The 13,520-nt window shown below is 44.0% G+C and overlaps 1 protein-coding gene across 1 annotated transcript in view; it reads right to left on the bottom strand.

The window, feature by feature from the left end:
- The window catches only part of CRYM (crystallin mu), a 61,309-nt gene that overhangs the window by 16,339 nt on the left and 31,450 nt on the right, over nt 1-13,520 (bottom strand). Inside the window, exons 6-7 of the mRNA XM_040356842.1 lie at nt 8,817-8,938; nt 537-621 (exon numbers count right to left, since the gene is read on the bottom strand). Coding sequence (XP_040212776.1) covers nt 537-621; nt 8,817-8,938 — 207 coding nt within the window. The remainder of the gene's footprint in view (nt 1-536; nt 622-8,816; nt 8,939-13,520) is intronic.

Genomic DNA, 13,520 nt, shown 5'->3' with positions numbered 1-13,520 from the left:
TCCTGTCCCAAGGCAGAACAGGGAGATGCCTTGTTTGTTTACACTGGGTTCTCCCCGTTCTGCAGCTTCGTGACATGATCGGGGGACGCGGGTCCCACCGACACGGTCACGGAGCTTGCGGCAGCCGTGTCATTTTGCCAACGTATATGTACAGGACACGGTCGGCAAGTGGTTAATTACTGTGATCTGGGCAGTTATCTGATGGCTCACAGTTTACAGAGTTGTTCTGATTAGCTCCGTGCCTCATGATCGCCGAGATGACCGATCACAATGTAAACATCTAAGAGCTTACATCTTCCTCTCACAAGGGAGGAAGGAGGAGCTTAGATCCAGAACGCTGTCAGAGGCAGATTCAGGATAGGGGGGGGCTTGAGAATGTGGGATATTATTTTTAAGTCTTCCACCTTCCTCTCCTGTACATCTGATCTTGATCCTCCATCTATGTATATTAACCCTTCACCACCCTTAAAATGAAGCTTTACTACTATCACTTTAAATCAATAATCTATCTATCTATCTATCACCTACTGACTTACCTACTGACTTAAAAACTGTTGTTTTCCCTGCAAGAACAGGTTTGGTTCCTTTCAGTATTTCACCAATTTCAGCGTAAATAGATGCCTAAAAGACAAAAAAGAGCATAGTTAGGGAATGTTGGGCCCTGCATCAGACTATAGGACAATGATATTCCTACCAAATGTTTACTTTCCTTTTGGGCAATTCCGATCGCTTTGAATCAACCACTATACTATACAAAGACCCGGAGACAATATTTCTGCAGCCCTGGAAAGACATTTTCCCTTTATTTTATTTTTCACAACAGTTTATTGCAAAATCACTGAGTGAGACAAGTTACTCACTCAGAGACTAATGACCAGAACTGATCATCAGTCACGGATGGACTATATTAGCTTATGACACCACACCAACTGCTACAAATACTGGAGCTGTTGACTTTTAACCGCTTAACGACCGCCGCATGTACATATACGTCGGCAAAATGGCACGGACAGGCAGAACGACGTGCCCGCACGTCGCTGCCTAGACGTGGGTCAGGGGTCCGATCAGGAACCCCCCCCCCCCCCGGTACATGCGGTGGTCGGTAAGCCTCAGGGAGCGATCCGGGATGACGCGGCTATTCGTTTCTAGCCGCCCCCTCGCGATCGGTCCCCGGAGCTGAAGAACGGGGAGAGCTGTATGTAAACATGGCTTCCCCGTGCTTCACTGTGGCGGCTGCATCGATCGTGTCATCCCTTTTATAGGGAGACACAATCGATGACATCACACCTACAGCCACACCCCCCTACAGTTGTAAACACACACTAGGTGAAACATAACTCCTTCAGCGCCCCCTGTGGTTAACTCCCAAACTGCAACTGTCATTGAAAATGACAATGGTCCCAAAAATGTGTCAAAAGTGTCCGCCATAATGTCGCAATCATGAAACAAAATCGCTGATTGCCGCCATTAGTAGTAAAAAAAAAAATTATTAATAAAAATGCAATAAAACTACCCCCTATTTTGTAAACGCTATAAATTTTGCGCAAACCAACCGATAAACGCTTATTGCAATTTTTTTTACCAAAAATATGTAGAAGAATACGTATCGGCCTAAACTGAGGAAAATTTTTTTTTTTTATATATTTTTGGGGGATATTTATTATAGAAAAAAAAGTAAAAAATATTGATTTTTTTTCAAAATTGTCGCTCTATTTTTGTTTATAGCACAAAAAAAACCCCGCAGAGGTGATCAAATACCACCAAAAGAAAGCTCTATTTGTGGGAAGAAAAGGACGCAAATTTCGTTTCGGTACAACATTGCATGACCGCGCAATTACCAGTTAAAGCAGCGCAGTGCCAAATTGTAAAAACACCTCTGGGCATTTAGCTGCATATTGGTCCGGGGCTTAAGTGGCTAATATAAAGGACACTTAACTGTCCAGGGAGCCCGTGATGTCGGCACCCGAGTCCGACCTGTCCATCGGCTCTGGGCGCAGGCGCCGGCATCCTTACTAAGGGAAACAGGAAGTAAAGCCTTGCGGCTTCACATAGCCTGGTTCCTACTGAACGTGCGCAAGAAGTGCTGTGCTTTCTGAATGGCCTGCTGTCTTCTGGGACCTGTGTGTCTCCTAGAGGGGTCGAAAATAATTTGGGTACAATTCCGCTTTAACTGTTGACAGTGAAGGGTTTGCTGCTGCATGGAATTGCATTATGTAAAATGTTTTTTTTTCTTGATCTCACGTTTTGTTCACTTTGAACAAGACTGATTATTTTTTTTACTTGCACCCCTTCTTTAACTGTAGCCTGATAATCTACACACTGATAAACATGGGAAATGGTCCTTTTCAATACACCTACAGAACTGAAAAAAATATTTCCAAGACTAAAGCATATAAAACTGGAAGCAGTTTTACGATACCCTAGGCTTTGTTTAAATATAATATGATTATGTTAATATTTTTCATTAAATATTCCTAACAATAAAGGCCAAATATGAATTTAGAAGCAGTATTAGCATAACAGGAGTTTCTGTGTATGTGTAATTTACATACATTTCCATAGAATGTAACTAGGTAATATATTTATGCAGTATTGATCCCAGGGGTACCACCACAACATTGATTTAACTAGTCATGTTTATATCAAAGGGTTCGATCTTATATGGTCCCGACATTGCCTTGCCACACTGCCAGTTTACGTATGTGTAAAGGATGAATGGCCTAGGGATAAAAAGGCTGCCAGGATAAGGTTCAGAAACGACTGCTATAAAACTGGCTAAATTGTTTAGTATGAAAATTAATGACACACCTTTGCAGGATGCACGCAGTTAAAGAGGCTGTAAACCTCAAGAAAAAAATAAATAAAAAAACACACACCTTCAAGACAAAAGGCATAATAAGCTAGTATGCATTGCATACTGGCTCATTATGAATTACTTACCTTAGAACAGGGGTGGGCAACCTTTTGAGCACAGTGTGCCGAAAAATATTTTCAAAGAAATTGAGAGTGCCGATTTTATAACAAAAAAATGTCAACTTCACACTTTCAATCATGAAAATAATTTTTTATAAAGTAAATGCTGTAAACTACTTGGGTAGTAGTGAGGAATTAACAAGCTGCACTCACGCCTTAGATCAGACCCAATTCCTGCAACTCCACACTTCAGATCAGTCCCAATTTATGCACCTTCACACCTCAGATCATTGTCCCCCTTGCACATCTGCCCCACCACTGTACCCCCCTGCACATCTGCCCCACCACTGTAACCCCCTGCTCAACTGCCCCACTAATGTTCAACCTCTCTCATCTGCCCTACCACTGTACCTCCCCTGCACATCTGCTCCACGCCGTACCCCGATGTCTCACCACTAATCACTCATCTGTCCTAACACTGAACTTATCTGCTGATCTGCCCCACCATTGTAACCCCCTTTATCATCTGCCCCACCACTGTACCTCCTGCAAATCTGTCCCACCCCTGTTCCCCCTGCTCATCTGTCCCACCAATGTACCTCATTTCTCCTCTGCCCTGCCACTGTGCCCTGCTCTTCTGCCCAACCACTGTAACCCCCTGCTCATCTGCCCCACTAATGTTCAACCTCTCTCATCTGCCCTACCACTGTACCTCCCTGCACATCTGCCCCACCACTGTAACCCCCTGCTCATCTGCCCCACTAATGTTCAACCTCTCTCATCTGCCCTACCACTGTACCTCCCTGCACATCTGCCCCACCACTGTAACCCCCTGCTCATCTGCCCCACTAATGTTCAACCTCTCTCATCTGCCCTACCACTGTACCTCCCTGTACATCTGCTCCACCGCCGTACCCCCATATCTCACCACTAATCACTAATCTGTCCTAACACTGAACTTATCTGCTGATCTGCCCCACCATTGTAACCCCCTTTCTCATCTGCCCCACCACTGTAACCTGCTCTTCTGCCCAACCACTGTAACCCCCTGCTCATCTGCCCCACCACTGTACCTCCCTGCACATCTGCTCCACCCGATGCATCCCCATGCTCTTCTGTCTGAGGCCCCATACACACGAGAGGATTTATCCGCAGATACGGTCCAGCGGACCGTATCCGCGGATAAATCCTCTCGAGGATTTCAGAAGATTTCTATGCGATGGCGTGTACACACCATCGCATTGAAATCCGCGCTGAAATCCTCTGGCGATGACGTGTCGCGCCGTCGCCGCTATTATGACGCGGCGACGGGGGCGACGCTGTCATATAAGGAATTCCACGCATGCGTCAAATCATTACGACGCGTGCGGGGAATCCCTTTGGACGGATGGATCCGGTAAGTCTGTACAGACGAGCGGATCCATCCGTTGGAATGGATTCCAGCAGATGGATTTGTTGTGCATGTCAGCAAATATCCGATCTGCTGGAATCCATCCCAGAGGAGATTTCTCAGCGGAAACAGATCCGCTGGCGTGTACACACCATAGGATCTATCCGCAGAAACCCATTTGCTGGGATTTATCTGCGGATGGATTCTATCGTGTGTATGGGGCCTTACTACTGAATCACCTTTTTTTAGCCCATCTGTTGACTGAAGGTCTCTGCAGGATAAAAAGGGAAAAAAAAGGAAAAGCTAAGGAACCAGAGGTCCCAGCAGGGAACTAGGCCCTTACTCCTGAAACACTAGGGGGAAATATCTGGCTTGCCTTTAGCAGAGAGGGGTTAATATCAGCTAGGACTGCCCATAGGCACTGCGGTGTTCTTTTTCTGCCTAGTGACCTACTCCTGTAGGTGGCGCTATAAACCTACGGTCAAAAATGAGAAGAGCAATGAACATAGGATTTTTTTGGACCAAGCTTAACCTCATACTAAACTACCCTGTAAAAGGAAAGAGGTCTATACTTACCTATTCTGACAGCGCTCCGGTTGGTCAAATTATGTCCATTGTGGCCAGCTTTAGTGAAGAGGAGAGATAGCCAATAATGGCTGCAGTGCCTAGGTGGTGACGGTACCCATTGGCTTACTATGGGGCATCCATTGTCAACCTCCCTGACACTAAAGCCAACGTTTGGGGGCCAATCATGTAACCACTCCGAAGCACCCCCAAAGGCAAGTATAGACATCTTTCCTCTATAGGGCAGCTAGAATTGGGCTTAGAATGGGGGGTTGGAATAGGTTTAAGTCTAGTTAGTATTGGACCGGACTTCCACTTTAGGGAATAGTAAGCCGTTTCGACACGATATACTAGCTGGAAGCAGTGCCTGCCATCTACTGGACTTTTATTATATTTACAGGTGCCTATATTTATATTAGGATTGTGTGGCTGGCCTGGGAGTTTCACACTTGGTTGCTACAGTTAAGAGCTAAAAGGTGTGGAAGGTTTTAGTATTACCATCCTTAAATATGGTTATGTACTTACTGTATTAGGACAGAAGTTACACACCTTAATCACTTAAGCCCCGGACCATTTTGTTGCTAAATGCCCAGGCCAGGTTTTGCGATTCGGCACTGCGTCGCTTTAACATACAATTGCACGGTCGTGCGACGTGGCTCCCAAACAAAATTGGCATCCTTTTTTTCCCCACAAATAGAGCTTTCTTTTGGTGGTATTTGATCACCTCTGCGGTTTTTATTTTTTGCGTTATAAACAAAAATAGAGCGACAATTTTTAAAAAAAATGCAATATCTTTTACTTTTTGCTGTAATAAATATCCCCCAAAAACATATATAAACATTTTTTTTTCCTCAGTTTAGGCCAGTGCTTCTCAAATAGTGGGGCGCGCCCCCCAGGGGGGGCCCGAGGCTCCATAAAGGGGGGCTTGTTCCGGACCGCGGGGATCGCGCCATTTAGTATCCGCTTCTGTCCCCAGCCTCCTCCGCTAGTTAGAGGAGTGGACGGCGGGAGGCGGGACATTTTTGAACTGGGGGACGGGACCAGAGAGGTAGCAGCCTGTCATGTTGGACGGCAGGTGATTGGCTGCTAGGAGGCGGTCCTAGCAGCCAATCACCAGTTCGCCCAAAAGTCTCCCGCCCCGCCCAGTGCTGCTGCGGCTTCACTTGATCAATGTCCCGCCTCCTGCTCTCCGCGCTGAAAAGTTACAGGTAGGAGTGGAGAGGGAGGAAGGGAGGAAAAATATATGGTAATGTTAAGGACGAGGAGTGGGGGCTGTGCTGTGGGGGGAAAAGGGGGGTTATGTGATGGGGGAAACTGTGTGCAGGATATGTGATGGGGTCATGTAAAGGGGGCAATACTGTGTGGGGGGATATGTGATGGGGCAATACTGTGTGGGGGGGATATGTGAAGAAGGGCAATACTGTGTGTGGGGGGATATGTGAAGAAGGGCAATACTGTGTGTGGGGGGATATGTGGATACAGTGTTATGCAGAGGTGTACTTATAACAATTTTATAGACAAATGATACTATTTACAGTCTCGCGGGGGGCGCGAAATGTTTTCTTGTTCCTAGGGGGGGCATGACAGAAAATAATTGAGAAGCATTGGTTTAGGCCGATACGTATTTTTCTACATATTTTTGGTAAAAAAAAAAATCGCAATAAGCGTTTGTCGATTGGTTTGCGCAAAATTTATAGCGTTTACAAAATAGGGGATAGTTTTATTGCATTTTTATTAATTTTTTTTTTTTTTACTACTAATGGCGGCGATCAGCGATTTTTTTTCGTGACTGCGACATTATGGCGGACCCTTCGGACAATTTTGACACATTTTTGGGACCATTGTCATTTTCACAGCAAAAAATGCATTTAAATTGCATTGTTTATTGTGAAAATGACAGTTGCAGTTTGGGAGTTAACCACAGGGGGCGCTGTAGGAGTTAGGGTTCACACTAGTGTGTGTTTACAACTGTAGGGGGGTGTGGCTGTAGGACTGACGTCATCGATCGAATCTCCCTATAAAAGGGATCACTCGATCGATGCAGCCGCCACAGTGAAGCACGGGGAAGCCGTGTTTACATACGGCTCTCCCCATTCTTCAGCTCCGGGGAGTGATCGCGACGGAGCGGCTATAAGCGAATAGCCGTGCCGTCGTCCCGGATCGCTCCCCGCGGGAATCCGACTGCCGCATGTCGCGGGGGGGTCCCGTTTGGACCTCCGACCCGCGGAAAGGCAGGGACGTACCTGTACGCCCATATGCCTGTATGTGCCATTCTGTGGGCGTACATATACATGCGGCGGTCGTTAAGCGGTTAATAGCGCTCATTTGTATTTAGTTACCTCTGTGATTAATCTCAATGGCCCAGATTCACAAAGGACTTCTGACGGCGCAGCGCCATGTACGCCGTCGTAAGTCCTAATCTGGGCCGTCGTATCTATGCGACGGATTCTTAGAATCAGTTACGTATAGATATCCATTAGATCCAACAGGCGTAAGTCTTACGCCGTCGGATCTAAACTGCAATTTTTTTTTTGCCCGCTAGGTGGCGCTTTCGTCGATTTCCCTGTCGAGTATGCAAATTAGCTAGATACGCGAATTCCCGAACGAACACGCGGCCGATGCAGTAAAGTTACGACGTTTACGTAAGGCTTTTTCCGGCGTAAAGTTGCCCCTGCTATTTAAGGCGCAGCTAATGTTAAGTATGGCCGTCGTTCCAGTGTCGAAATTTTAAAAAGTTACGTCGTTTGCGTAAGTCGTCCGTGAATGGGGCTGGACGTCATTTACATTCACGTCGAAACCAATGAGGTCCTTGCGACGTCATTTGGAGCAATGCACACTGGGCATGCGCAGTTAGTTTGGCGCGGGGACGCGCTTCATTTAAATGATACACGCCACCTACCCGTCAAATTTGAATTCCGCCGAGTGATTTACGCTACGCCGCTGCAACTTTACAGGCAAGTGCTTTGTGAATGAAGCACTTGCCTGAAAAACTTGCGGCGGCGTAACGTAAATCGGATACGTTACGCCGCCGCACAGATACACCCGCTGTACCTGAATCTGGCCCAATGTGTCCTGAAGAAGCCAACTGAAAATCAAGTTGACCCAAGAGGACTTATTTCCACAAGGCCACAGATTATTCTCCAAGCAAGAGTGAATTAAATGGACAATTATTGGGGTTGATAACTACCGTGTTTTCCCGAAAATAAGCCCGGGTCTTATATTAATTATGACAACAAAAGACACAGTAGGGCTTATTTTCGGAGTAGGTCTTACCATGTAATGTGCTGTCTTCCCCCCCCCCCCCCCCTGCCTGCCTGTCAGGAATCCCCAGTGTGAACTGAGTTAAAATGCTTGTAAAATCCTACAATCCACTCTGATACAGTATTATATAATGTACAACGTGTGTGTGTGTGTGTGTGTGTGTGTGTGTGTTCCTGTAATATAATTGTGCAAAATACCTTTTGTTAAAGCACCATTCTGCACTTCTGTGACCCGCTGGAGCTCTCTTCCCCACATTTATATTACAGAAACGCACTTATTGTACATTATATATACTACTGTAATAGAGTGGATTTTAGGATTTAGTATTTTTAACTAGGGCTTATTTTCAGGGTAGGGCTTATATTGCAGCCCTCCTGGGAAAAAAACGCTAGTTCTTATTTTCAGGGTAGGTCTTATTTTTGGGGAAACAGGGTAGAAGTTGGTATATACTGCCCATTAGCAGGAAGACTGTATACAAGGCAATTGATTTTAGGACCTTGAGCAAATCCAACTGATTTTATAAACTGTTTGTAATAAAACTTCATTATGGTTTCAAATATTGTAATGTGTGTTCCTTTCTGTACCAGTAAAGTCTGACAATTTTTTTTGTTAATTTGGGTATGCAATACGGATTTGGTATTCTAGTGCTTTTGTTATATTGTTTTACCTCCTCAATTTTTTTCCTTACCCCAGATAGAACTATATCTCCAGACTCCTTCTGAGCAGCATCCTTGGAATCCACGTATAGCACAGAGTTCCTCATGAGCAGGTCATCCAGCTCCCTCCAGTCAGGCCTACAAGCTCCGAGAGCTGAAAAAGAATATTGCATCATCTTATACAATGACAAGCAGGAATACACATATGCAGTATAATTTACACTTTGTATATTATAAATACACGCACACATAAACACTACTGTGCAAAAGTTTTAGGCAGGTGTGAAAAAATGTAAAAGGCTAAAGATTTTTTTTACCTTCATGCATCCCATGTATGAAAGTTAAAAAAAAAAAAAAAAAAAAAAAAAAATCTTCTGTATCCAGCTTTATCCCCCCTCCCCCCACTTACCTGAGCCCCACTGCAATCCTGTGTTGTGCATGAGAGCAGCGGCTCCCTCTGCTCTGTCCCTTCTCACAGGGCAGATTTATAGCCAGTGGCTATGGATGTAGGCAGTAGGGCTCGAGAAGAGTGCCCCCATAGGAAGCAGCTTCTTATGGGGGAACTAGATGAAGTGGAGAAGCCAGGAGCATGGGCAGGGGACCTGAGAAGAGGAGGATTGGGGCTGCTCTGTGCAAAACCAGTACACAGAACAGGCAAGTATGTTTTTTTTATTTTTGTAAAAATATTTTACCTTTAGAAAATACCTTTGCTTTCAGAAACAATTAATAGTTTATTTTTATCAAATAAAATGGAAAGTAAATCAACAGAGAAGAGAAATCAAAATTTGGTGTGACCACCCTTTGCCTTCAAGACCACATAAATTCTTCTAGGTACACTCGTACACAGTTTTTTTTGTTTGTTTTTTAAAGGGTCATGTAGGTTGTTCCAAAAATCTTGGCTAACTAACCACAGATCTACTGGATGTAGGATGCCTCAATCCTTCTGTCTATTCATGTAATCCCAGAAAGACTTGAGGATATTGAAATCAGGGCTCTGAGGGGACCCCAAACCATGACTTCCAGGACTCCTTGTTCTTTACGCTGAAGATAGTTTTGAATGACATTGGATGCATGTTTGAGGTCGGTGTCCTGCTGCAGAATAAATTTAGCAGAGTATGGCTGTTCTAGACCCAGTTTATAGCCTCATTCGCAACAGTTTCTGTTTCGGTAAATGACTGTCAGTACCTGGGTCACCTGCTGGTGGCAGTGTTCCCGGAGTCCAAGAGCGCAGTTCCAGTGGCCAACAATAGGCATCTCCTAGCAGCCAGCTTATCCAGGTAATCAGGCTGCACTGAACTGGGAAGCATTTAATCCCACCCTTAACTGAAGTTCAGTGCTTCAGTGTTCTTCCTTTGAGCCATGTCCCTGTTTGGTCCTGAGACTGTGCCTTCCCCTGTACCTGCTCCCAGTACCCCGCTCCCCTTGTTCCGGTCTCAGTCCTGGCCTTGCCCTGCTCATGTGTTCTCCCTCCATTTGTACAGTTTGTTAGGTGGTCGCTTGGCCTGCTACACTTTTCATCACTTCATTTAACTTTATTCTGCCCGATTTCTTAAAAGGAACAGCCCACTGATCTGGTTATCTTTGCTGAATACCTTTTGGTACATACACCTGACTCTAATCCTAAAAAAAAAAAAATATTTGCACAAAGGGTAGTTACTCTAAATATTCCTTTGATTTAGACTTGTCTTCTGTTTGCTTGCTCTGCATTTTGTAAATTGCTAAAAAAAAAAAATCAAACAATTAAAAATGTTTTTTTTTTTTTTTTTTAAAGCGTTTGAAAGCATTAGCTGGCTGTAACTGTGGATTGTATTGTCTAGATTCGAATTTGGGTATAGGTTATCTCATGAATCCTTTTATTGTACAGCACTTCGCAAGCAGCAATTGGAGTGTCAAAAGGGGTGTCTCATGATTTTGCTCTTGGTAGGGGGACCAGGCATGGCTGTCCCCTCTCTCCCCCCCACGTTTTGAAATTGAACCTATGGCTGGCCTGGTTTGTGCTAGTCCTCACATCACGGAATTCAGATATGGCGAGTTGCATGAGATGCTATATGCCGATAATATTCCATTGTTTTTGGACAACATTTCCGCCTCACTACCTGCAGTTATTTCCATGATCTCCAATTTTGGGCACTGCTCAGGTCTCACTATCAGTTGGACAAAAAAGCTTGAATGTTGCTGGATGACGAAGCAAAGCGGCCACTGCCAGTGACAGTCTTGTGATCCATCTCTACTGTCCAGACTTTCAAATATCTATATATCGCTGTATAAATGTCAATGGTCCCAAAAATGTGTCAAAAGTGTCCGATGTGTCCGCCATAATGTCGCAGTCCTAATAATAATAATTATTATTATTATTATTATTATTATTATTATTAAAAAAAACATAATTCTGTCCCCTATTTTATAGGTGCTATAACTTTTGCGCAAACCAATCACTATACGCTTATTACGCTTTTTTTTACCAAAAATATGTAAAATACGTATCGACCTAAACTGAGAAAACATTTTTTTTTAAATTGGGAGATTTATTATAGCAAAAAGTAAAAAAAAAGTTTATAGCACAAAAAATAAAAACCGCAGAGGCGATCAAATACCACAAAAAGAAAGCTCTATTTGTGGGGGAAAAAAAAGATGTCAATTTTGTTTGGGAGCCACGTCACACGACCGCGCAATTGTCAGTTAAAGCTGACATTTCGCCTGGGCAGGAAGGGGGTTATGTGTCCAGTAAGCAAGTGGTTAAACCAGCATAGATCAAATTAAATTGGCTCTTTACCGCGTGACCAGCTGGTCAAAAAAATGTACTGCAGTTTCCAGGTTCTCCTCCACAGTGTGCGAGGAGGAGATCTGGAAGAAAAAAAAAAAAAGTACAGTACAGTGCCTGATCTCCCCCCTAAATAAAGAGGACCTGTCAGCAGCCCATCAGAGTACGCAAGTACCCGTCACCAGCCCATTCAAACTGGGGTGGTTTTGTGGGCGTTGTCATGGTGCTCCAGGGCCTTCAAAAGTGTGATAGGTTGTCAGGAGACTAAAATCTGCAATTTATGCTCCTAGAATGCCCGATGGTGGTCCCTGCATGTTGGGCCTCTTTATGTGGCCAGGCTGTGTCACACATGAAGTATTGCCATACCCAGGAAGTTTAGCAGAATGAATTTCAGGGAGTAATTTTTGCTATGTACATGCTATGTTAGAAAAATCTTATGAATTGACAACTTTTTTTCTTTCCATGTTTTCCTAAAAATATGGTGTTTACTGCATCAATAGGTGCCAAAACTACGGTTAGGAAACATGGTAGTAATCGCATGAACTTAGATGTCTTTCTTAGGGGAAAGGTAATTAAATAATCAGCCAGAGCCTGTCAGCTGATGGTTCAGGAGTTGAAGCCACTTGTGGATTGGAAATACAATCTGTTGCAGAGAACACAGTAGCACACATGTGGCCTTTACGATCAGAATAAAATAAATACATAAAAAAACAAAACACACTGGTTAATTTGGGTCATACTCCTGCATGATCATGTAAAAAAAAAAAAAAAACACAACCCTCAGCAGAGGACCCAGGATAGAGCAAAGGAGGACTCCAATGAGGGAAGAATGCAGCAGGATTCAAACTGAAGATGTTGCCATTATCAGGGAACGTCCTGTGGGCAGTCCCCAGCATGTAGAAGCAAAGGTGCTAGTGCGTTGCCTGACCACAAGGACATCAATACAAAAAACAAATGTCACTGCCCCTACCTATGACTGGTCTAAAAAAGGAGCACTGGAAAGGGGCGCATAGACATACAAAAACAAACAACACAGAAGATTCAAGCTTAAACTTACCGACCAACCAGCAACCAACCAAATTCACCTGTCTAACAGTATGCGTTAAAAACAGGTTTAAAAGTTTAGGCGTAGAGGTTCAGTTGCACGCATTTGAATCTGATGCATAAAGAAAAGCTGGACCGGATTCTAAACCACCAAACAGCCTGCTTTCACCACAAAAGGGACCTCTATATTGCGAAAATATTACAAAACTCAGTGGGCCACCTCCTCGGGGGAATCTCACCCAGTCAACCATATGCCCCCCCCCCCCCAACCACCGAGTTTCCACACAAGACCACAACCCGGCTCTGATATCTCCAAACACAGCCGTCTCATCATTCTCTACTCCTTTCTTTCAGAATTCCTGCCCTAATTGTCCACCTACTTGCCAGTGAGTACCAAAGGAAAACACTACTTCTCTCCATGATCACCTCCTATCCACCAGTTTTAGTATATAAATATACTAGAATAGATATACATGTACGATTTAAACGTTTATCACGCATAGCCTGCCCTGGCCGAGCCATCGTCAAATGTTATATTAGATCATCTTGCTTGACCCCCCCCCCCCTAGACTTATAGATCAATGAAGGAATGTCGAGTATAATCTGTATTCAGCTTTATTACTATTTTGCATTAGATATCTGTACTGATTTCTTTCATATTTGTATGCAAAAATTACCAATACATTTTCATAAAAAAAAAAAAAAAGGAAGTTTGTTCTCCTACGACACTAGAAAAGAACTGAAGCAAGACGATTGTAGGTTATAACAGGTTGGCCTACAGTCTTTTTGCCAGTGTCCAATCCTCTTGTAGATAGCATAACCCAAAGATTTAAGGCTTACTGTGTCCCATGGACAAGAAATAAAATCGTTTTTGCATTTCATCTTCAATGGGCTAGTCATTTTTATCTTATTTGTGACTCAAGTTCACACA

Source organism: Rana temporaria, chromosome 6 (genome assembly GCF_905171775.1).
Source record: "Rana temporaria chromosome 6, aRanTem1.1, whole genome shotgun sequence".
In the NCBI taxonomy this organism is placed as follows: domain Eukaryota; kingdom Metazoa; phylum Chordata; class Amphibia; order Anura; family Ranidae; genus Rana; species Rana temporaria.
The sequence above is the reverse complement of the archived record's forward strand: the minus strand, read 5'-3'. Positions and strand labels throughout refer to the sequence as shown.